The sequence below is a fragment of the Pogona vitticeps genome, chromosome 2, assembly GCF_051106095.1.
Source record: "Pogona vitticeps strain Pit_001003342236 chromosome 2, PviZW2.1, whole genome shotgun sequence".
NCBI lineage: Eukaryota > Metazoa > Chordata > Lepidosauria > Squamata > Agamidae > Pogona > Pogona vitticeps.
Genome location: NC_135784.1, coordinates 7,713,736 through 7,739,527, shown reverse-complemented (window position 1 = coordinate 7,739,527; position 25,792 = coordinate 7,713,736). Strand labels below are relative to the sequence as shown.

Here is a 25,792-nt window from a genome sequence, read left to right as displayed (position 1 = left end):
TCCCAGACAAATATTGCACTGTCAGATCTTTCTCTGGCATGTTTTCCAAGCTTATCACCAGATTATTCCAGTTGTCATCTAGGCTGCTCAGAATAACGAAACACTAGTGTGACTGGTCAAACACCAGCATAGGAAAAAAGAGATCTGACTTACAGCAGATAAGATGTTCACGTTACACATGACTTATGTACAGTTCGGGAACCAATCAGAAAATACATGACTTCATTTTCTGGTTACACAAAGTTTCACCATGTACCAGAGCTGTACAAAATTAAGTTTCAAACCTTGGTAACTATACCTGAATACAATCAGTACAATAACTCATGTAAAATCAGGCATTTTACTTTTACTTTCAACTATATGACATTTCTATTTAATACATATTCATATCAAAACTTGATCATTCATGTTTTCTTCCCAGTGTGATTTCTTTGATGTAACCTAAGGACACCACTGTGAATAAAGCTCTTTCCACATTCTATGCATTTGCAGTGGTGCCTTGCTTGACGGCAATAATCCGTTCCAGCGAAATCGCTGTACAACGAAACTGTCGTCAAGCGAAATAAAAAACCTATTGGAATGCATTGAAAACCATTCAATGCGTTCCAGTGGGTGAAATAACTCACCGTCCACCGTCTCTTTGATGAGAACTAAGGGCACTGCTATGACTGAAGAACTTTCCACATTCCATGCATTTATATGGTTTTTCCCCATGTGACTTCTTTCATGCAAAATAAGGTTACCATTCCAACTGAAGCTCTTTCCGCATTCTATGCATTTATATGGTTTCTCTCCTGTAGACAAGTGGGCCAAGAATTGTGAACAATATCAATTCTAGTGTTAAAGTCTCCGAGAATAAGCAGCAGCTCTATCTTGGGGATTTTTTAGTACAAGCTGCCAGGTCATCATAGAATTAGTCTTTGATTTCTGTTGTAGGTGACAGTGTTGGTGCATAGGCACTAATGAGGATGACAGGTCCTGCTGATGAGTGGAGCTTCAGAGACAGGATTCTTTCACTCCCCACGGCAGGTGGAACAATGGATCTCAGCACAGTATTTCTGACCACAAAGCCAACATCATATTCCCTGGTCTCATTCAATGTATTTCACTGCCAGAAGAATGAGAAATTTTTTTCTTGGGACAGATCCCGTGTATTGCAATCTCATCCCTTGCAGGGCAACAATGCCCATCTGCAGCCTACTCAGCTCCATGTTGATGACAGCTGTCTTGCATGCGTCGTCTATTTCCTGAAGGTCATCAGATAAGCCAGGAGACATTGTCCAAACATTCCAGGTGCTCAAATTTAGTGCAGAAGTTTTCTTACGATTGTTGCATGTGCAGAGTTATCGATCTGTTTCACAGCTTTCACCCTAAACCCTATGCACCCCGGGAATATAACAGACTGTAGTGAGGCAGCATCTTACTGGCTGGGGGCTGCCCAGCTTAAGGAAGGTGATAACTACTTTGGAGGGGCAATGCCATCTCTCACCATCAGAAGTAGCCCCTGGTGTCATGCTCTATGCCAATCGAGCAAAGACTTATAACCGGTAAGTGCTACTTCCCAAGTTCTTTCAATGCTGTATGCAAAGCTGGAGTGTCCTCTCCAGAGTACGAAGCCTGGGTAAAAATATGGAGGATAGGTTGTTACCCAAGCAGAAAATTGGCCCCCTCCATATCACTGAAATAGTCTAATGGAAAGACAAGAGCCAATACAACTGGTTTCAGCGACGTTGCAGGGGTTGCCAAAACGTCATGAATTGCCAAGATTCTGGCTCTGGATTCTGCCTCAAGACAAAAAGGAGTCAGTGTACAGCTTGTATAACAGTGTAAATGTGCTCTCTCTCTCAAAAAAGCAACACACAATAATTAATGTCCAAACTACTGGCAACAAAAGTGAGTACACTCCTAAGTGACAATGTCTAAATTGGGTCCATGTAGCCGTTTTCCCTCCCTGGGATAATGAGACATGTTAGTGTCACAAGTCTCACGTGTGAAGGAGGAGAAGGTGTTATCGCTCTCACTCTCTCAGACTCATCACTGGAACTTCCACATGGCAACTCATGGTAATGAACTATCTCAGGATCTGAAAAAATGAATTGTTGCTCTACATAAAGATGGCCTAGGCTATAAGAACATTGTCAAAACCCAAAAACTCAGTTACGGCATGGTGGCCAAGACCAGACAGTGGTGTAACACTCACAACAGGCCTTGCCATAGTCAACCAAATAAATTGAGTGTCTGTGCTCATAGTCGTATCCAGAGTTTGGCTTTGGGAAATAGATGTATGAGTGCTGCCAGAATTGTTGCAGAGATTGAAGGGATGGGGTTCAATCTGTCAGTGCTGACACAATACAAACTGCATGAAATTGGTCTCCAGGGCTGTCATCCCAGAAGGAAGCCTCTTCTAAAGACGATTGACAAGAAAGCCCGCATACTGTTTGCTACAGGCAAGCAGACTAAGGACATGGATTTCTGGAACTGTGTCCCGTGGTCCGATGAGACCAAGATAAATTTATTTAGTCCATATGGTGTCATGAGAGTGTGGTGGCAACCCGGTAAGGCAGTGGTCATGGAACAGGAGTAAATTACCACAAACTGACAAAAAAATGAAAATTCTGGGGATAATGAGGATGGTCGCGGCAGTGCAACCGTCCTCATTACCCCTACGCATTTTATTTCCTATGATACTGTGTACAGTGGACCCTCGACTTAGACGGCTCAACTTACAGACTTTTCGACTTACAGACTTCTCTGGCCGCAAAATTTAGGTTCGACTTGCAGCCTGAGAATCGACCTACAGACCAGAAAAAAACCAAAAATGGAACAAAAATGGAACAAAAACAGCCGGTTATGGGATTAATTGGTTTTCAATGCATTGTTGGTCAATGGAGACTCGACCTACAGACTTTTCGACCTGCAGCCACCATTCCAATACGGATTAATTCTGTAAGTAGAGGGTCTGCTGTACACGGGCAATCTGTCATGGGGAGAGCAACTCCTCTCACCAAGGATGTGCTTTCCCAGCGGCATGGCAGCTCCAGACTGGCTCCTTGGGCAGAGGCCGCAGGTCCCGGGTGAGCACAGAGTTGGGTAGGGGGAGTCAGCCATGGACGGTGAGAGCAGAGGGGCTGTGCTGGGAGGGAGTAGGGTAATGTTGGCATATATAAATTTTTTTTTGGGGGGGGTAAAAGATAAACAATTTCCCTAACCTCTGAGGTAAGGAGTATAAAGACAAGTGTGTCATGCCTACAGTTAAGCATGGTGGTGGGAGTGTCATGATCTGGGCCTTATTCCAACATGATAACACACCTGCAAAACGACCACTGCCTTGCTAAAGAAGTGGAGGGTAAAGGTGATGGACTGGCCAAGCATGTCTCCAGACCTAAACCCTATTGAGCATCTGAGGGCATCCTGAAATGGAAGGTGGAGGTGTGCAAGATCTCTAACATTCACCAGCTTTGTGATGTCATCATGGAAGAGGACTCCAGTGGCAACCTGTGAAGCTCTAGTGAGCTCTATGCCCAAGGGAGTTAAGGCAGTACACTTATATACTGTACATTTCTTTTAAATTGGACAAAGGAAGACGAACAGGTCCAAGAAAAGGTGGTTCAATGGGCAAAAAAAATTGGATATAATATTGACTTTGAAAAATGGCAAAAACTGTGGTCTAAAAAGTATTAAATGACCATGGCAACATCTCATAAAGAGAAATTATATGAAATGTTTTATAGATGGCATTTACCACCCGATAGATTAGCTAAAATTTACTCTAAGAGCTCAAGTTAATGCCGGAAATGTCATGAAAAAACTGGAACTTATTACTACCCTTGGTGGAACTGTGATAAAGCAAAAACTCTTTGGAAAAATACATACATCATGGTGCCCCACATGATGACGATAATCTGTTCTGTCAAAATCATTGTACAGCGAAATGGTCGTCATACAAAAAAAAAACCTATTGGAATGCATTGAAAACTGGTTAATGCATTCCAGTGGGGAAATAGCTCAGCGTCCAGCAAAGATCGCCCATAGAGAACTGCCAATCAGCTGTTTAAAATCGGTGTTTTGCGAAGCTTCTGCCCGAAAAACAGCCATTTTTTGAAGGGAAGCCATTTTGCAGAGCCAGAAAAATCGTTTTGCAAACGGTTCGTGAAGCAGGGACCTAATTGACGTATAGCGAAAAAAAACATAGGAACCATCATTTTGCGATTGCTATAGCAACCGCAAAAAAATTGTCATCATGCGGGGCACCATTATATATTGATTGATAAAATAATCAAACACCATATAGATGTTAAGCCAGAACTTTTTCTATTAGGTATAATACCAGAAAGTGTTGATAAATAAAATGAATATTTAATACTGCATATTTTCACAGCTGCAAGGATTATATTCCCACAGCACTAGAAAATGAGGAAAACCCCACGGATCAAGAAATAATTAAAAAGATATTGGATTGCGCCGAAATGGATAGACAGACAAATCAAAGGAAAGGAAGATGCAGAATACTATCAAACATGGAACTTGTTTTATCAATGGTTAGAAGCATGATGTATACATTAAGAGCTTAATATATATTGTAGCTGTATTAACAAATGATTATAAGCTGAACCCAGGTGATACAATGTTAAATAAACATGGATGAAGACACCTTATTTACTTCTCCTCTGTATGGGTTCTTTGATGTGACTTAAGGTTATCACTCTTACTGAAGCTCTTTCCACATTCTATGCATTTCTACAGTTTCTCCCCTGTGTGAGTTCTTTGATGAAAACTAAGTTTACCGCTGTTACTGAAGCTCTTTCCACATTCCACGCATGTATATGGTTTCTCCCCTGTATGGGTTCTTTGATGTAACCTAAAGTTATAACTCTGATTGAAGCTCTTTCCACATTCCATGCATTTATATGGTTTCTCTCCTGTGTGAGTTCTTTGATGCAAACTAAGTTTACCGCTGTTACTGAAGCTCTTTCCGCATTCCATGCATGTATATGGCTTCTCCCCTGTATGGGTTCTTTGATGTAACCTACAGTTATAATTCTGACTGAAGCTCTTTCCACATTCTACGCATTTATATGGTTTCTCGCCTGTATGAGTTCTTTGATGTGACCTAAAGTTACCACTTCTAATAAAGCTCTCTCCACATTCCAGGCATTTATATGGTTTCTCCCCTGTATGGGTTCTTTGATGTGACCTAAGGTCACCACTCCAACTGAAGCTCTTTCCACATTCCATGCATTTATATGATTTCTCCCCTGTATGGGTTCTTTCATGTGACCGAAGGGTATCACTACGAATAAAGCTCTTTCCACATTCTACGCATTTATATGGTCTCTCCTCTGTGTGAGTTCTTTCATGCAAACTAAGAGTATCACTCCGACTGAAGCTCTTCCCACATTCCATGCATTGATATGGTTTCTCCCCTGTATGGATTCTTTGATGTAACCTAAGGTCACCACTTTGACAGAAGCTCTTCCCACATTCCATGCATTGATATGGTTTCTCCCCCGTATGGGTTCTTTGATGTGTCCTAAGGTCAGCACTCCGACTGAAGCTCTTTCCACATTCCATGCATTCATATGGTTTCTCTCCTGTATGAGTTCTTTGATGCAAAATAAGGTGACTATTCTGACTGAAGTTCTTTCCACATTCCATGCATTTATATGGTTTCTCCCCTGTATGGGTTCTTTGATGTAGCCTAAGATCAGCACTCTGATTGAAGCTCTTTCCACATTCCATGCATTTGCATGGTTTCTCCCCTGTATGGGTTCTTTGATGTGGCCTAAGGTGAGCACTCCGACTGAAGCTCTTTCCACATTCCATGCATTTATATGGTTTCTCTCCTGTGTGAGTTCTTTGATGCAAATTAAGGTGACCATTCTGACTGAAGGTCTTTCCGCATTCCATGCATTTATATGGTTTCTCCCCAGTGTGAGTTCTTTCATGTGATCTAAGGTTAGCACTCTGACTGAAGCTCTTTCCACATTCTATGCATTTATATGGTTTCTCTCCTGTGTGAGTTCTTTGATGCAAACTAAGTTTACCACTCTTACTGAAGTTCTTTCCACATTCCATGCATTGATACGGTTTCTCCCTTGTATGGGTTCTTTGATGTGAACTCAGACTACTGCTTTGGCTGAAGCTCTTTCCACATTGCTTGCATTTATACTGCTTTACCCCTCTGAGGGGGTGTTCACCTGAAAAAGTATTGTTCATATTCAGGGTCTTTCCATGCTCCATTCATTGATTTAGCTTTTCCCTTGGGTCACTTTAGCCATGTCTATTTATATCATTTGCATGCTTTTCTGTCCGTAATGCACCTTCTCCTTTTTCCTTAATGTTTTTTCCCAATCATAAGGAGTTCATAAAAATGAGCACTCTGTGAAATTGGAGATGAGCTCTTCCCCATCATTGGTTGGCCTCCATTCTATCTTTCTGCCTCTTTTTGGGTGTCTTAACTGTTTTCTTTTCCTGATGCACATTTGGTTCTGGTCACTGTCCAAATAGCTGAATATAGAAATTTCCGCTTCTCTTGTCTTGTTATCTGATTTAAAAAAAAGAGGAATAAAGCACAGAACCTATTAAATGCATACAGTAACCTACAACCCCCTGTTTGCACAGAAAGGCTTTTTAATGAGTAAAGAAAACACATGAAGAACAGAGTTTTCAAATTATAATTCTACCCTAATATTTAATGGGAGGGTTGTACTTGCATCTTGGCAATAAAATTAATGCAGAAAACCTCTGGGTGAGATTTCATATAAAAATAATTGTAACTAAAAATACCCAGAGTGACTTTTCAAATGAAATTCTCTTTAGGTGTCACCCCACGCCCAGGTTGGGAACCCGTGGCCTAAAATATTCCCACCATCTACCAGGAAGATTACCTAAAAGAAAAATAGGATTATTCTTGCAGAAATTTCCATACACGTTTATTTATTTATTTCTTTTATTAGATGTATACCCCGCGCATCTAGACAGATAATCTACTCTGGGCAGCATAATAATGTTTTAAAACAATAAAACCAATAATATACGAAAATCCAAGTTGTAAAAATACAGATATTAAAATAAAGAAGGAGGAAAATCATGCCTAAATAGCCATATCTTTAGTTTACTATGGCTATAAAGACACCCAGAGAGGGAGCCAGGTGGATCTCTAGGGGCAAGTTGTTCCAGAGGTGAGGAGCCACTGCTGAGAAGGCCCGGTTCCTCGTTCTTTCCTTTTATGCCTCCCTTGGCGTTATGCGCCTCAATCGCCGGACTGGCTAGAATGAGTGTCTGGTAGAACACTGAGTCCCTGTTTTTTTCCCTATCTTTTGCTACATAATGAATAACCTTTTTGTTACTTTTACCTGAGCTGATTATCACCTTTTGCCTTCCTAATGCCATTCTTGAAATTCTTGGCTAATCATCTCTCCTTTGTATCCTTAGTGGCATTGACCTTCCTTCTGCTTCCTCTCTTATTTTTGTTTCCACTTCCTCTCTGAGATTTTTGTGAGGCCATATTGTCCTAAGCGAGAAAAGAAAATGGGACCATAGTCTACAACTTGCCATTTTCATGCTGGTATTGCTCTATGGATGTGCAGAATTGAAACTGAAATACGGAGGGAAGATCCACGGGCTGTCTAGGTATGCTGTCTCCTTATAGGACAGATGAAAGATTTGACAGAATGACTGCTGTATCTCATACAACCCACAGATGAATATTTCTTACTTTCCATCCATGTGGAAACAAAGGAAACAGCCAAGAGGAGCTATGAAGAGATCACATCAGACTTTGAAGCTCTGAGAAGAATACTCAAGGACTTTGAGTCCCAGAGAGTCTTCTCATCCAACCTACAAGAACTCAGAAGAGGAAGAAGAAGGGAAAGGAAAATATTCTGGGTGAACAACTGGCTACAGTTATTGAGGGATTTGGATTCTTCTAGCCTAAGAGGAAAATAAATTAATTTAAGTGTATCCATTAAATGCCTAAGTAATAAAAGTTAGTTGCACTTTTCATGGAAGTGTTGTGACAGTTTCTTCATGAGCCATCATACTCTGGGGAAACAGGATGGAAAGAACACTTACACACACACACAGAGAGAAAAATGATGGAGAGGAAAGAGGCCTAAAGAAAAAGGCAATGAAATATACAAGGAGAGAGAGATCTGAGGCAGGGAGGTGAGCGTAATCTCACAACATGGAGTGTGGACCCTGGGAGACTCTGGTTTCAACAACCGCAACCCCTTTTGACATACATATTTGCCTCAGGGCAGGAAGCATGGGGGGCTGGGAATCAAAGGAGTCATTCACATTAAAAGGTGAGAGACAGAGGAATGGACAAAGAATCCCAGCCTGTTAAGGGACCAGCAGGGATAATGGGAATCTCTCCTCAATGCCTGTTAATGGTTTGCCTGTTAACACCCAGTTGAGATGTTCAGCCAGAAACGGTGTTTGAAGGATTTGCAGACCCAGAGGTGATTGTTGAAAATCATGATGGAGCTAAGAATAAAACAGTTGAGTCAAAAAAGAGGAAAAAGTGTCTTCTTCTGGTATGGGGGGGGGGTAAAGTTCATATTGGGGGTGCCTTAAAATCAGGCATGGAGTTGTCCTGCCTCACCAGCTTGACATTGCTTTAGGAAACAAAAGCTTTCCCACCTGTGACCTCTACATGAAACTTTTTGAAATGTCGAAGTTTGCAGTTCTGCTTGCCCAGAAAGTCACTCCCTTTATTCCTTTCTGAGACAGGTGAGAAGGATCTTGCGAATAGTCACAAAAATATGGTTTTATGCATGGCAGGCACAGCTCCGAGGTTCCCCATTTCTTCACCATCTCTTTGGTGCTAGAGCTTGGGGAATGGGGTCAGAGGCACCTTGACTCTCTCTCGCCCTTCCCTCCTCAGTGAATTTAAGAGCAACCCAAGGAAAGGAGCATTTTTCCTCCTGGGGAGTGTTCCTGCAGGCAGGCCAGGAGAGCCAAGGCACAGAACACAAAGAAGTCAGGGAGAAGCTGAGCTGCCAAACAAGTCTGACCAGAAAGAAGTAAAGTAGAGACACAAAACAGAAATGGTTCATTTTCTCATTTTTATAGGAACAAATGAAAATTCTGGAGTACTTTTAATGCTATTGTGCTATCTTTACATACACAACATCCAAGCGCGGGTGCACAGAATATATTTTTGATTCATACGCAGTGTCTAAACATCGCAGCCAAAGTCTGCTCATGGTCAACTTAATCTACAGGGTTTAAGTTCGTTTTCTGCTGACTATATATGCTCAAAGGCCTTTTTAAAATACTTCCCAAGATTGGATTGTCTGCCTTGACCATTTAACATCATCAGGTCTTTTCATGAGAAAATGAAGGGCACTGTAGTTTTTGATGACTCCACATCAGATCCCTTTGACATCTGAAGCGGAGTGAAACAGGGCTGTGTTCTCACGCCAACCCTGTTTAGATATTTTGCTGTCATGCTGAAGCACACCTTTGGAACTGCAACAGAATGTGGTTATCGCTGGACTAGATCAGATGGAAAGCTCTTTAATCTCTCTAGATTGAGATCAAAGTCCAACTGAAATGCACGCGGGACTTCCTCTTCGCCAATGATGCAGCCATTGTTGCCCACTCTGCTGAAGACCTCCAACAACTCATGAATCGTTTTAGCAAGGCCTACCAAGACTTTGGACTAACAATCATCCTGGAGAAAATTCAAGTCATGGGCCAGGTCGTGGACTCACCTCCCTCTATTACCATCTTCACGCAAGAACTGGAGGCTGTTCATGACTTAGTGTATCTTGGCTCAACGATCTCTGACACTCTCTCCCTAGATGTCGAGCTGGATAAACGCACTGGCAAAGCAGCTAGCATGTTCTCTACACTCACAAAGAGAGTATGGCTTAATAAGAAGCTGACAGCAGATACCAAGAGCCAGCTCTATAGATCCTGTGTTCTGAGCACACTCCTGTACTGCAGTGAGTACTGGACCCTCTGTGCACGGCAGGAGAGGAAGCTGAACACCTTCCATATGCGTTGTCCCCGACACATTTTTGGTATCACCTGGCAGGATAAAGTTCCAAATAGAGTAGTCGGAGATGTCACTTCCGCTTGGAGGAATGACCAGCTAAGAGCTCAACCTCCGTATCACCAGCACGGTAAAAAAGCTTTTAAAATGCATTTCTTCTTCTAGACGACTGGTTGTTTTTGAATAAATCTTTGAAGGGAAAGATAAGGAATGTGTACATTTAATTAAACTCTCTAAGGACTGTGTTGATTTAAAACTGAAAACTGCTTTCACGTTTGGGTCAGATAAGCTACTGGATTTTTCGTACTGCCCTGCTCCTAATGAAAAGCTTGTAACAATAATAATTATTCTTAATTAGACTTCTCTATATCAAGGAGGATAGATAAATCTGCTAAAAATCCCACTTGGATAAGAGAAAAAACCCCAGTACCCTCAGATCGCAGTTTGGAAAGACTGACGAGAGCATCAATCGAAAAATATAATCAGGAAGCAAAGGAAGAGCTCACGAAAGCTGTAAAAGACACGTTCTGTAAAATGTCTGAAGCCTTTGATTAATCAGAGAGACAAGCCAGGTCCAGTGAAATGAGCAATAATAAGCTCCAAGATCAAATTTCAGGGGTCTCACAGGAGCTGGAAGATGTCAAAAGCAAAATTAAAGAGTTTGGAATCAGGGTTGAATCAGATAAAAAAATCCAGCTTGGACGAAAAAATCAATGAAACCAATAAAAGGCTGATCTACATGGAGGATAACCTCAGAAGGTCTAATATTAAAATAATGAATTTCCAACTGCAACACAGAAAAGACCTAAAAAAGAGATTTTAGCTTGAGTTAACTCCATAATGGGCACACAGCATACGGTTGAACAGGACACAGAAAAAGCACATTTCCTGGGTAACGCAAAAAGCAAAAAGCCCCAGAATTAGACCAGTGGTGGTGAAGTATTTTAACTAAACAAAGAAAGAACAATTTATGAGAGTAATTAAACAACAAGACCAGCTGGTCTATCGGGACAATAAGATACAGATCTTCCAGGATTTATGCAATGAATCTTTGAATTGGAGAAAATCTGTCAACACTCTCACAGCAGTGTTGATTAAAAAGAACTTCAGATATCAATGGGGGTCATCCTTTTTTTTTTGAAAATTTGGAAAGACTAGATTCTGTTGAAAATCTATTCTTGCTATTAAGGCAAAGAACTGCTGAAGGCGTGGAAACTCTGGCAAGAAGAGGAAAGTCAGAAGTTAACCCCTACTACAAGTAAAGAAATAGAAGGTTGAACCAGAAACAACCAAATTTCTAGGAGATGGATCAATGTTTTTCCCCCTTTTAAAATTTCATATATTTTTTGTCTTTTCCTTATTCATCAATACTGATTTCTTTCTTTTTGTTCTCTTTTTCTTTTTTGTTTTTATATATACTTTACTGGTATAATTACATTAAATATACTAATTTCAGATCAATAACAAAACTAAATTTACTAAAAACTGAATCTTAAATCTTTTTTTAAAAATTAATTTATAATTAAAGGGAAAGAGGGGCGGAGAAGGGTTTTTTTATTTTATTAAACATTAAGTAGAAATGCAAAAGCCAAATAAAAAGTTCAGAGATGAGGTTCCAGTTGTAGCTCTGCCAGATGGCAATGGCGATCCCCCCCCATCTTTTGCCCATGCCAGTGGTTATGGCGTGGGACTACGGTGGAGTGGGAGAAACATTATATGTTCACAAGATTGGCAGTGGTCAAATACTCTTTCACTATTAATTTTAACTATTAAAATTATGTTAATTTTAAGTTTTAGTTTTTGTTTTTTTTAGTTTGGTGGGAGGAGAGGTTGCACACATTGGTCTATTGGAAGGAGAACTTTTGTATTTACATGGGTAAAAGAATAAGACTTGCAACTTTAAACATGAAAGGCCTGAGATCAACAGTGAAATGAAGAAGACTATCCAGAGCACAGATGGAATCTAGATACAGTGGTGCCTCGCACAATGATTGCTTCATACAACGATGAATTCACACAGCGATGGGTGTCTTTGAGGAATTCCCCCCATCGTTTAACGGTGTTCTCTATGGGGGAATTTCACTTAATGATGTCTCTTTTTCGCTCCTGTAAAAGTGTCTTAAACTGTTAGAAACCTGTTTTAAATGCTTGCAATCGTTAGCCCACCTCCTGAACCCTATGCGAACTTAATTTGGTGTTGTTCTGAGTCGTTGTTAATTTTTGGTGATTTTTTAAATTCTCCATTGAAAGCCTTTGGACGGTCCAATGCTTTTCAATGAGAGAGAGAAAAAATCACCAAAAATTAACGACGACTCAGAACAACACCAAATTAAGTTCGCATAGGGTTCAGGAGGTGGGCTAATGATTGCAAGCATTAATCTGTTCCAATTGGAACGGATTAACCAGTTTTCAATGCATTCCTATGGGAAATGGTGTTTCACTTAACGATGTTTTCACATAACGATTTTTTTTATGGAACCAATTAACATCGTTAAGCGAGGCACCACTGTATATAAAAGACAAAACTGAAGAAAAACAAGGTGGACATTGCCTTTCTGCGAGAGACACATCAATCAAAAAATGGAATCAATGAATTAAAGATGAACAATATAGACATATATAAAAAATTGGAATTTCTAAATCTAGAGGTGTAGCAATTATAAGTTTTAGAAACTATGAATTTAAAGAGGAATATGTAGTAAAAGATTGTAATGGTAGATATACAAGGAAAAATGGGGTTGGAAGAATATACTTAATAATAGAGAATTTTATGATACGGTTTTTAAAGAAATGGAAAATGTAAAGAAAGGTTATGTTATTATGGCAGGACATTTTAATATGGTTATGATTACAGATAAAAGATAAAACTTTTTATGGTCAGAATGATATTTATCAAAGAAATACAATACTAAGCAAGAAGGTAAGAAATAACCAATTGAAGGATATTTTGTGATTGAAAGGTGATGTAAGAAGATATACTTATTTGTCAGCGGTACATAATAGTTACTCTAGAATAGATTTTATATTCACATCTCAAGATTTAATTTCTAAGATAGTTAATACTGAAATTAAATCCATTAAAATAATAGATCATGCTTTGATGTCAATAGTAGTAGGCATCCTTCAGTCTCGAAAGACTATGGTAGCGTGCTCTGTATGGAGGACTTGGAACAGCGTCTAGTGTGGCTGAGGAGGCCAATTTGAGAGTGACAATCCCTTCCACACTGGAGACAAATCCAATCTGTCCCCTGTCCAGCTCCCTGGTTTTGCTTCCTTTGTGACTTCCTCTTTGCCTCAGCCTGCTGACAAGGGTCTCTTCAAATTGGGAGAGGCCGTGATGTACTGCCTGCCTCCAGGCTGAACGATCAGATGTCAGAGTTTCCCATCTGTTGAGGTCTATTCCTAAGGCCTTCAGATCCCGCTTGCAGATATCCTTGTATCGCAGCTGTGGTCTCCCTCTGGGGCGATTTCCCTGCACTAATTCTCCATATAGGAGATCCTTTGGAATCCGACCATCAGCCATTCTCACAACGTGACCAAGCCAGCGTAGACGTCGCTGTTTCAGTAATGTATGCATGCTGAAAATTCCAGCTCGTTCTAGGACTACTCTATTTGGAACTCTGTCCTGCCAGGTGATACCAAAAATCCGTCGTAGGCAACGCATATGGAAGGTGTTCAGCTTCCTCTCCTGCCGGGCACAAAGGGTCCAGGACTCACTGCAGTACAGGAGTGTGCTCAGGACACAGGCTCTATAGACCTGGATCTTGGTATGCGTTGTCAGTTTCTTATTGAGCCATACTCTCTTTGTGAGTCTAGAGAACATGGTGGCTGCTTTCCCAATGCGTTTATCCAGCTTGACATCTAGAGAGAGGGTGTCAGAGATGGTTGAGCCAAGGTACACAAAGTCATGAACAACCTCCAATTCTTGTGTGGAGATGGTAATAGAAGGAGGTGAGTCCACACCCTGGCCCATGACTTGTGTTTTCTTCAGGCTGATTGTTAGTCCAAAGTCTTGGCAGGCCTTGCTGAAACGATTCATGAGTTGTTGGAGGTCTTCAGCAGAGTGGGCAACAATGGCTGCATCGTCTGCAAAGAGGAAGTCCCGCATGCATTTCAGTTGGACTTTGGTCTTCGCTCTCAATCTAGAGAGATTAAAGAGCTTTCCATCTGATCTAGTCCGGAGATAGACACCTTCTGTTGCAGTTCCAAAGGCATGCTTCAGCATGACAGCAAAAAAGATCCCAAAAAGTGTTGGTGCGAGGACACAGCCCTGTTTCACTCCGCTTCGGATGTCAAAGGGATCTGATGTTGAGCCGTCAAAAACTACAGTGCCTTTCATTCCATCGTGGAAGGACCTGATGATGTTAAGGAGACGAGGTGGACATCCAATCTTGGGAAGTATTTTGAAAAGGCCATCCCTGCTAACCAAGTCAAATGCTTTTGTAAGGTCTATGAAGGCCACTAAGAGTGGCTGTTGTTGTTCCCTGCATTTCTCCTGCAACTGTCGGAGGGAGAATACCATGTCAGTGGTGGATCTATTTGCTCGAAATCCACACTGTGATTCCGGATAGACTCTGTCTGCAAGCACCTGGAGCCTCTTCAGCACAACACGGGCAAGCAGCTTCCCTACAACGCTAAGAAGAGAGATACCACGGTAGTTATTGCAGTCACCCCTGTCACCTTTGTTCTTGTACAACGTGACAATGTTTGCATCCTTCATGTCCTGTGGTACTCCACCTTCCCTCCAGCAGAGACAAAAGATTTCATACAGTTCGGTGATGATGATCTCCTTACCGCATTTCAGCACTTCAACAGGGATGTTGTCCCTTCCAGGTGCCTTGCCAGAGGTGAGGGAATCCAAGGCCGCATTTATTTCTGCTAGGGTTGGTTCGCTGTCCAGCTCTTCCAAGACAGGAAGGCACTCAATGTTATTTAATGCTTCTTCGGTTACTACATTCTTTCTGTAATAGAGATTGAAATAAAAAAAAATTATAAAGACTCTAAAAGGTGAAGAAGGTACTGAGTACTCAGAGGTAATAGAAGGAATGGTTAGATTTATGGACAATAAATGAAGCAAGAGGTGCTAAATTAGGCCTGTTGTGGGACAGAATGAAAGCAAACTCAAGAGAAATAACAATAAGGGAATACTGTAAATTAAAAAAAATTAAGGAGAGAAATGTGAAAAAATGGAAGAAGATATGAAAAATTTAGAAAACATATTTTTTTTAGAAAGAGATAGAAGAACTTTGGTAGAAATTCAGGCTAAGAGAAAGGAACTAAATAACTTAGAAATAGAGAAAGTCCAGAAAGATTTAATGTACAGTGGTGCCTCGCATAACGATTGGTCCGTTTAGCGATGCAATTGCTTTGCGATGCATTTTTTGCGATCACAAAAGTGATCGCTTTGCGATGTTCCCTATGGGGAAATTTCGCTTTGCAATGATTGGTTCCCTGCTTCGGGAACCAAGCATCGCAAAGCGACGATTTTTAAACAGCTGATCGGCGGTTTCAAAATGGCTGCCGGTTAAACAAAATGGCCGCCTGCTGTTTTCTGGGACGGATTCCTTGCTTAAGAGGTAATGAAAATGGCTACGCTATGGAGGATCTTCGCTGAACTGTGAGTTTTAAGCCCATAGGAACACATTAATTAGGTTTAATGTGTTTCTATGGGCTTTTTTCTTTCACATTGCAACGTTTTCGTTCTGCAGCAATTTTTGCGGAATAAATTAACGTCGCAATGCGAAGCACCACTGTATTTAAAGAGGCATTTTTGAATGTAATAATAAAATTCGAAATTATTAGGTAGAATGTGTAAAAATAGGAGAGTAAAAAATTCAGTTGGGATAATTAAAGATAGAACAGATAAAAGTTGTAATATAATGAAAGATGAATTTAAGATTTATCATGATTTTTTTTCAGACATTATATAAAGGAAATACATACATTCTGGATTAATCGTCGCTATGCAGAAACATCGCTAAACGGGACGGAAAAAGCCTTAGGAACGCATTAAACTTCGTTGACTCCCAAACTCACCGTTCAGCGAAGTTCCTCCATAGCGCCGCAGGGCAGGGCACGAAAACACTTGTGGCGGCCATTTTGGGCACCCGGTGGCCATTTTGGAACCGCCGATCAGCTGTTCTAGGAACATCGCAATGCGAAGATCGGTAAGCAAAATGCTTACCGATCATCACAATTCGATTTTCAGCCATAGAAAACATCACAATGCTATCATAAAAACAATTGCAAAATCCGCATCACTATGCGGATTCGTTGTTAAACGGTGTGCTCGTTAAGCGAGGCATCATTGTAATGTAATGAAAGAGAATGTAGAAAATTATATAAATGAGAATTTTAAAAGTAAATTATTGGTAAATGATAAAAGAATATTAGAAGAAGAGATTAAAGAACAAGAAATTGCCAAAGTTATTAATAAGCTGAAAAATGGTAAAACATCAGGCCCTGATTGGATTAGGTCGAGAATATTTTAAGCATTTTAGTTCCACTAAAATTTCTTATAAGGGGTTGGGGATTTGGCAAAAAATTTATACGGGTTGTAGACTAATTGTATTCAGATAGTACTTCAGAAGTAATAGTTAATGATGGTTTAATGGAATGGATTTTTCTAGACTGAGGTTCTAGACAAGGCAGTCCACTTTCACCAATATTGTTTTGTATAGTTATAGAACTGCTAGCTAATGCAATAAGAAATGACAAATGAATTAAAACTTTAGGAAAAAATGATACAATTAAGATTAATTTATTTGCTGATGATTCATTATTGACTATTAAAAACCCATTAAAGAGTATGGACAATATTAATAGCATTTAGAAAAAATTTGGGAAATAACAGGATTATTAATTGGCAGAAAAAATAAATAATGATGTTTATTCATAATAAACAAGAACAAGAGATGTTTATGAATAAATATAGTTTTAAAATGTGGAATCATATTAAATATTTAGGTATAAATATACAGTGGTGCCTCGCACAACGATGTTAATTGGTTCAAAAAAAAAAAGTTCTGTGAAAACATCGTTCTGTGAAACACCATTTCCCATAGGAATGCATTGAAAACCGGTTAATTTGTTCCAACTGGAACGGATTGCCGTCCTTAAGTGAAAATCGGCATAGGAAACATCGTTGAGGGAAACGCGGTTCCCCAATAGAAATGCACTGAAGCCAACTCAATGCATTTGAATGGGTTTCCGAAGTCCCTTTTCGCTCCTGTAAAAGTGTCTTAAACTGTTTGAAACCTGTTTTAAATGCTTGGCATTGATAGTCCAGCTTGTGAAACGTATGCAAACTTAATTTGGTGTTGTTCTGAGGCATCGTTAATTTTTGGTGAATTTTTTAATTCTCCATTGAAAGCCATTGAACTGTCCGTCCAATGCTTCTCAATGGAGAAAAAAATTCACCAAAAATAAACGACGCCTCAGAACAACACCAAATTAAGTTTGCTTACATTTCACAAGCTGGACTACTGATGCCAAGCATTTAAAACAGGTTTCAAACAGTTTAAGGCACTTTTAAATGAGTGGAAAGAGACATCGTTGCGCAAAAATTCCTCATAGGAAACATCGTTGTGTGAGGCGGCAAATTTTTCAGAAAAAGCCATCGTTGTGTGAATTTATCGTTATGTGAGGCACTCATTGTGCGAGGCACCACTGTAGTTAGAATGGCTCAAAAATTAAAGGAGAAAATTTTAATAAACAAAAAAGTGATATTAAAGATAAATTGCAAGAGTATTCTAAATTGAAATTATCATGGTTTGGGAGAATCACTATGATTAAAGTGAAAATATTACCAAAAAATTATCTTTTTATTTAGAATGTTCCCAATACTGTGTGTGCATGTGTCTTGTGTGTGCATGTGTCTGGTCTCTGGGTGTCTGTGAATTTCGTTGTATGTGTATATACTTACAATGACAATAAATTATTATTATTATTATTATTATTATTATTATTATTATTATTATTATTATTATTATTATTATTACAATTAGAAGATTTCAAGTATTGGCAGGAATTAGTTAATGGATTTTGTAATCAAGGTAAAAAAATCTAGACTAAATAAAGGATATTGGTATAAGGTCCCAAAAAAGGAGGTTTAGATATGCTTAATATAAAAAATTATTACATAGAAAATCAATTAAGATTTATTGGAGAGATTATATACAATAAAGAAAAATTAATTTGGTGGGATATGGAATCCTGAAAAATAAATGGGAATATTGAAAAATACTTGTTTCATGTGGTAAAAAGAAATACAATAAATCAGATGAAAAACCCTTTTAAAAGAAACATTAAATATATGAAATACAATCAACTCTCGACTTAAAAACTTAATCCGTTCCGGAAGTTTTAAAGTCGAAAAGTTCATAAATCGAATCAGTATTCCCCATAGGAATGCACTTAAAACCAATTAATCCATTCCAGCTGGTTTTGGTTCTTAGGTCGAGGGGCGGTTTGTAACTCGAATCATTAGTTCTCATAGGAACTAACGCAAAGCGGGTTAATCCGTTCCTACCACTAGGGGCAGAATTTTTTCTTTTTTTCCCTTTTAACCTAAGAGGACTTAGGTTAAAAAAAGAGGAAAGAAAAGAGGGAGGGAAGGAGGGAGCAGACACCTTTTCAACAGAACACCTTGAAAAGCACCTCTTCAGCCAAGACAAGCACCTTCTGAGAAAAACCAAGCACCTTTCTAACAACAGATCACCTTGAAAAGCACCATTTCAATCAAGACAAGCCAATACAAGCACCTTTTGGGGAAACAAGGGAGCAGCAAAGGAGGGAGGGAACACCTGTTAAAAATCCAAAAAAAAAAAAAGGCTAAAAAATAAAAATACAGTTCGCACAGCACTGTACGAGGCATACCAGGCAGTCTGAAGACTGCCTCCAAATCGACTCTCAAAATGCTGGGAAGAGCAAGGAAGCAGACAGGACCCTCTTCACTGGCCAACGGTTAATTGAAAGTTCAAATTTCACACATTTCCCAACCTCCCGCACATTTTTCTTGGTTCATAACTTGAATCTAAGTTTGCAAGTCGACTCAATATTTTTATATCAGAGCGGTTTGAAAGTCAAAATGTTTGTGACTTGGGCTGTTTGTAAGTTGAGGGATGACTCTAGATATAGAGAGAAGCTATGTCCCTCAACTTCAGCATTAAAATTAGTGACTGAAATAGAAAATTTTCCTACAAATCTAAAGGGTTTAGTAGATTTGTTTAAGGATAAAAGCCTTGCAAGATTGAAGGATTGGATGAGTAAAATGAGATCGAAGGAATTGATTATGGTTAAACTTCAAACTAATGAACTATCATGGTACTGTATAATTATATTGAGTTAGACAAACAAATGGTTGAAAACTAATGGTAAATGTAGAGAATGCACTAAGTACGAACAATTTCTATCATCACATGAAGATACGCAAAAAAATGCTTTGATGAAGGGAGTAGTAAGTAGAATATATAATTTTCAGAACAAGAGAAAAAAATAGAGGGGAACAGAAGGTTTGAAATTAAATTCGGAAAATGTTTTAAGGGCAGAATTTAAAATAGAGGATTGGATAAAAATGTGGAAGATGAGAGTTTTACGGTTAATGTCGAAAAGAATAAAGGAAAAAAATTAAAATCTGTTTAAGGTGGTATTTGACTCCTGTGAAATTGAATATAGTAAATTCAGATTCTTCTAAAGCTTGTTGGAAATGTGATGAAGAAATTGGCATGTATTATCATATATATTACGGCGTTCCGGGTCTAGTCATGCTGGCCACATGACCATGGAGGATTCTCTACGGACAAACTCTGTGGATTGAAAATGGAGATGAGCACCGTCGCCTAGAGTCGGACACGACTGGACAAATTGTCAAGGGGAACCTTTACCTTTTATCATATATGTGGTGGGATTGTAAACTGGTTAAGAAATTTTGGAAACTGATTTTTAAGGACATATGTGATCTATTTGGTAAAGATATTAAATTTAACTAAAATTGCTTTGTTGTCAATTTTTGATAAGATGTATCTTACTATTTGAAGGAACTGACTACTAACTTTATGACAAGTGCAAGAATATTAATCCCCTTCATGGATTGCTGCCTTGTCGTGGCGAAGGGGCTTGAGTAACTCAGAGAAGCTATGGGCTATGCCATGCAGGGACACCCAAGACGGACAGGACATAGTGGAGAGTTCTGACTAAACGCGATGCACCTGAAGGAGGAACTGGCAAGCCACTCCAGTATCTTTGCCAAGAACTCCCCATGATCAGAAACAAAAGGCTAAAAGATATGATGTTGGAAGATGGGCCCCTCAGGTCGGAAGGCGTCTAACATGCTACTGAGGAAGAGCGGAGGACAAGTACAAGTAGCTCCAGAGCTAATGAAGTGGTTGGGCCAAAGCCGAAAGGACGCTCAGCTGTGGACATGCCTGGAAGTGAAAGGAAAGTCCAATGCTGCAAAGAAAAATGCTGCATAGGAACCTGGAATGTAAGATCTATGAACCTTGGGAAGCTGGAGGTGGTTAAACAGGACACAACTCTGGGAGGCAGTGGAAGATAGGAGGGCCTAGCGTGCTCTGGTCCATGGAGTCACGAAGAGTCGGTCACGACTAAACGAGAATATTAATAGCTAGGTTTTGGAAAGACAAACATGATATTAAATTAGAAGATTGGTATGGTGAAGTACGGACATTGCATTAAATAATAATGTGCTATTTGGGGTAGATTTGTTGAATGGGTATTAGAGAAAGGAAAGGTGAAAGCCTCTAAACAACAATCTATACAATTTTGGAAAGGAAGTTTGTAATAAAACTATTGTACAATGGGGTCCCATGGGCATGGGGTGTACAGTAGAATTTAGTAAATACAAAAACAATTAAAAACATGGCTGTTTCTTCAGGCCTTCCCTCCAGCCAACTCTTGATTTTTTCTTACTTTTCCTTTTTATCTTTACTGCTGTTCTTGTTTGGTTATTATGTATTTGTCTATGTTTTATTATTTGATTTTATATTTGGAAGCCGCCTAGAGTGGTCCGGTGGGCCAGATAGGCGGGGTATAAATTAAATAAATAAATAAATAAATATTTGTATTTTTGTATTTGTTTTCTGTTTTAGAAAATAATAAAAATATAAACAAAAAAACCCAAATACAGTAGTCTTAAAACAAGCTCAGATTTTTAGCATGTAAAGTGTAGAAGGGATTGTCACTCTCAAATAGGCCTTCACAGCCACACTAGATGCTGTTCCAAGTCCTCCATACAGAGCACGTTACCACATGCTCAAAGATGTGAATAGTTCAGGTTTGACAATATCGATTCTGTCTTCTCACTCTCACAACTATATCCTATCTAGTATCACAAAACCTTGCAGCTGGGCTCGTCAAGAATGACAATTTCCTTAGTTCAAACTGCATAACATCATTATTAAAATACTTTGATAAGTAAAATGTAAATAACTGACACTATATAGAACCATTTGGTCTCCTCCATGCTGATCTCCATCCTGTGACCAGGAACACAAACAGGGAATCTGTTGCTGAAGAGTGTAGTTGTTTCACTTTTCTGAACAGACACCGGTGAGACAGGAGGTGAGAGGGGTATCCCACGCACCGGAGAGCCGTCCCTCCTCTGTACCGAAGAGAAGGAGATACAAACCCTAACCCTATCCCAACTCTCAAAAAGGCAGAGCAGAGAGGGACAAACACAGATGAGCTAGAAGGGGAGATGAGAAGACTGACTACTGAAAAGGTTCAGGGAGAAACGGCAGAAAAGGAGCGGAAGAAGAGGGTGGAGACTGAGGCGGAAACAGCAGAGAAGAAGGGCAGTTACCGCCAGGCTGGGAATGGATATGGATGGAGGACCCATGGACAGGAGCTTGGGAGAGGTTAAGAGTACCCAAGGAAGAGGCCGATTATAGGAAAAGAAGTGAGATTTCCCCCAAACAGTCCTATTGGTGATAGGCTGAGACTAAAGAGCGGAGAAGGAGGCTTAGAGAAGAAAAAGAGAAAGTAGAGAGAGAAAAGGAAGAAGTTGGAATGAAGGATAAACAAGATGAGGAGGAAGGGTTACAGGGAGGAGCCTGGAAGGACCCTACACCAGAAGGATGCCCCATGTGGAATGACGACCGGGATGATGAGACCGTGCCCTTGTTGGAAGGTGAGGCGGGACAGGCTATAGCCGCCAACATCTTTATACACCCGCTGGGTCCCTGGAAATCCTGTTAGAGAAACCGGTTCTTAGAAGATGACTGGAAGCCCCTTCAAGACCCATTGTCGGAAGGAGAAAAGCGTTGGAATCATGTTATGGACACTGGTTATTTGTTGAACACTCCAATAAATATTTCACCTGTCTCAAAGCAACAAAAATGTCTTGATTTCTTTCAAGCGAGGAAGGAGCCTAGAATCGAACCCTGACAACACCTGTGTTTTCTTAAAGCTACATAGCTGGCAGGAATTGTCTTTTTCCTCATAAAAGTAGGTAACTGCTGGGAACACGCAACACGCATATGCTATGAATAAAGAATGACATCTCGCTTACCTTGGAAATGTTAAGAGGGATTTGGAACTGGATTATTCCTTTTTCATCTAGAGATCTACTCACTTTCAACCCCTGTCTTGGGAAAAAGAAAAATGATAAGTCTGGCAGCATCTTGAATAAAGCAAACAAAAGACATTTCCTAATAGTGCCTGGCTTTGTAGCTTTCATATCATGTGGAGATACATCTCAATATCTCTCTCTCTCTTTCTCTCTCCTTTGGAAAGAAGATGCAGGAAAATGGAAAGGCAGCTAACAAAGAAACAACAATTAGAGAGGAGGGAAAGAGGAGGAAGAAGATGGACTGGCCTCTTACAGACCCAGAGAGAAAAATCTGGTCATTCAAATTAGATGACCTGGATGGTGGGAAGCAGAGAACAACAGAGTGTGCTTCCCTCTTAAGAAACACTGGGAAAGAAGGGGCGCCAGAAAAACAGTTGGGGGCTGTAGGTGAAGGTGAGCTGAGTGGGCAGGGACTGATCCAGCCAATTTGCCTGAAATCTAGGATGTTTTTGAAGGGATCAAATCCCTGCATGGCAATGGACTTCAAAAACTCTCCTACAAATTGTGATATCATGTCTTTTACAATATAATGTGTAATGCTGGGACTTCTGATGGATTGTATTTCTTCCCTCCTACCCTCAAATTCTACTGGCGAAAGGAGACGTCAGGAGTTTGGTGATTTGGGAGCGCAGCGACTCTTGGGATGCCTTTGACGGACCTTCCCAAGATTTCGCCAGTGGGGCCCCTTGAACCTTGAGCGGGAGGAGGAGAGACTAAGGGGAGAGTCCAGTGACTTTCTCTCCTCCCTTTTTTTTCACTGACATGTGGAGGCAGGATGCCGGGGAGAGGTGGGGTCTCCTGGCAGGAAAACCCAGCAGGAGCACCGGTCACCCACCCGGATGTATTTCACGGAGAGGACATGGGGAGGGGAGGTTTGTCTCTCTGCTCCTTGAGGGTGAGACCTTAACCCCATCTCCCCCAAACACCCCCTTTCCTCCTCCCTTCACCCCCACCGCAAATGGCTCACCTCCTTCCAGGTCCTCCAGAGGCAGGAATCGACTGGGGACACCGCCCTCCCAGCGCGCCTTCACCGCTGACCATAGAGACAAAGGGGAGAAAGCATGACGGGGGGGCTGGGGAGCGCCCCTGCTTCCGCTTCCTTCGAGAAGACGCTCTACCCCTTTCCTCCCTTCCTCTTCAGCTTTCACAAGGAGAGTGGGCGGCGGAGGGGGGGCTCCCAAATCTGTGGGTGTTTTCCAAGAGGCTGTTTCTAAGGTAGGGGTGGGGCGAGACACAAAAGAGAGATTAGGATGACGTCTAGGTTGGCGGGCGCATGAAAGGACACACACAGACACACATAAGGAGGGTCTCTCTGCCCCTAGAAGGTCAAATTTCCAAGACATCCTGGCCCTTCCGTGAATACCCCCAAATCGGAATCGCTCAGGAAGAAAGGGGGTGGTGTTTGGGGGGGGAGTTATATAATAATCGATTAATGGCCGGACTGGAAGGGGCCCCGGATGGATCGTCTAGTAAAGGGAGCGCCGTGGGAGGGGGATCGAACCCCCCTTAACCAGGCTCCGAAACAACCGCGTTCCTGCATGGAAAGAGGAGCGGTTGGTAACCGGGATTGCACGGGGTAATGAGACTGGTTTTAAAAACACACCCCCGACACCCTCCCCTCCAAAGATAAAGCCTTCCACGACCCCCCCCCCTTTTCCTTTTCTTCCTCTTCTTCCTCCTCTCGAAAAAGGCTCACCCCCTTCCAGGTCCTCCGGAGGCAGAAAAAGCCCAGACAGGACGCCGTCCAGCGCAGTTACCGCTGACTGTAGAGACAAAGAAAGGAGGAAGCACGTGACCCCCCCAAGCGCTCCCTGCTTCCGCTTCCGGCGAGGCGACACTCTACCCCTTTCCTCCTGTTTCCCCTCTGTCCTCCAACGCATGCTTTCGCAGGTGCAGTGGCGAAGCGGGCCTTCCAAACACAAGGGGGGCGCACGCACACACCCACGTACGCACAGAGCTGGTGCTTTGCTGAGAGGACGGGGAGGTTGTCTTTTCTGACGTTCACCCCCAAAGTCTTGGTTGCTTTCCCTGAAGGCAGGGGATTCCTACCAGAAACGCCAGCGAGAAAACCCTTTCTTTCTTGGGCGTCACTCCACTGGGCTTCTTCCTCTCTTTCTCTCTCTCTCCTTCAGGAGGGTTCTCCCCCCCCCCACAACACACACACCCCTTCCCTCGGCGTTATGGGGTGCAAACAATACAGGGAAGAAGCAGAGGGAAGGTCTGCAGCCAGCCAGCCAGAGAGAGAGAGAAAGAGAGAAAGGCAGCTTCAGCTCTTCAGAGGGGTAGAGATGGATATCTCTCTCTCTCTCTCTCTCTCTCTCTCTCTCTCTCTCTGTGTGTGTGTGTGTGTGTGTGTGTGTGCGCGCGCTTTTCTGGGGAAATCGGTTGGCTTCCAGAGGAGTAAGAGACTGGCTGGTTTCCCTGCCAAGGGCTTCCTTTCGTCAAAGGACAGAAATGACAGAAGGACGGCCTCCACCTCGGGTTTCTCCCTGGGAATTCCTCACTTTTGGTGAGAAGGAACCTGGAGTCCCAGGAAATTCCAAGCAGGAAGAGGAGGGGAAATAAACAGGGAGGGGACAGAGAGAGGAAGCAGGTGGAGGATCCTGGGCGAGGAGGAGGAGATGCTGGGCTGCAAAGGGGACTCAGAGGAACTTCAGGCAAGGGATCCTTGGGAGAGGCTCCTGCCGGGACTCTCTTGAATGGAAAGTCTTGGCACAGTCTTGGAGGAAGTAGACAACATGTGGACATTTATATATATATATTTTGGTGTCTGACACAAAACCAAGGAAGGATGCATTATGGACCGTTGCCTAGGCACTTGTATTGTTGTTGTTTAGTCATGTCCGACTGAGGTATGTTTGTATGCACAAAAACAGGTGTGCATTTGAAAAATAAAAATGCCTAAGACGTATCACTGAAAAATCTGCGTGCAAATATACATAAACCCATCTATCATAGGGCATGTGGGTGGGAATGAAAAAGTGAATCTCACAACACTATGGGGCAGGAATGGAAGTGGATTTTGGAGAAGCACAGCCCAAATTACACCCTGCTTTTGCCACAGGCCTTGCTCTGACCACATGAGGCCATGTCAGGCTTCTAGACCATTGTCCTTCCTCGCCCTGCCTGGAGATGCCTGGTGGTCTCTCGTCCACCTACGATCCAGTCCAGCCCTTCCCAGCAACCCTAAATCAATGAGA

At 41.4% G+C, this 25,792-nt stretch overlaps 2 protein-coding genes and 1 long non-coding RNA gene across 19 annotated transcripts in view; 2 read left to right on the top strand and 1 right to left on the bottom strand.

Annotated features, from left to right (window-relative positions):
• LOC110070683 (uncharacterized) overlaps nt 1–25,792 on the top strand; it is a 394,582-nt gene that overhangs the window by 159,647 nt on the left and 209,143 nt on the right. The gene's annotated exons all lie outside the window — the stretch shown is intronic.
• LOC140703926 (uncharacterized) lies at nt 804–4,655 on the top strand. Its single transcript, XR_012083107.2, has 2 exons — nt 804–2,555; nt 4,379–4,655. It is a non-coding gene; the product is annotated as an uncharacterized LOC140703926 (long non-coding RNA).
• Nucleotides 4,335–24,478, bottom strand: LOC140703865 (uncharacterized). Of its 17 annotated transcripts, none has more exons than XM_078387824.1 (5): nt 24,289–24,478; nt 23,560–23,802; nt 22,533–22,608; nt 8,760–9,012; nt 4,335–6,544 (listed from the first exon to the last, which is right to left on the bottom strand). In XM_078387824.1, the coding sequence occupies exon 5, from the start codon at nt 6,238–6,240 to the stop codon at nt 4,738–4,740; it is 1,503 nt and encodes a 500-aa protein (XP_078243950.1). In that variant the 5' UTR covers nt 6,241–6,544; nt 8,760–9,012; nt 22,533–22,608; nt 23,560–23,802; nt 24,289–24,478; the 3' UTR covers nt 4,335–4,737. The 17 variants fall into 17 exon arrangements, with proteins under 17 accessions (XP_078243950.1, XP_078243952.1, XP_078243954.1 ...); XM_078387826.1 differs by having other exon boundaries at nt 8,760–8,940; XM_078387828.1 differs by lacking the exon at nt 8,760–9,012 and adding an exon at nt 7,356–7,513.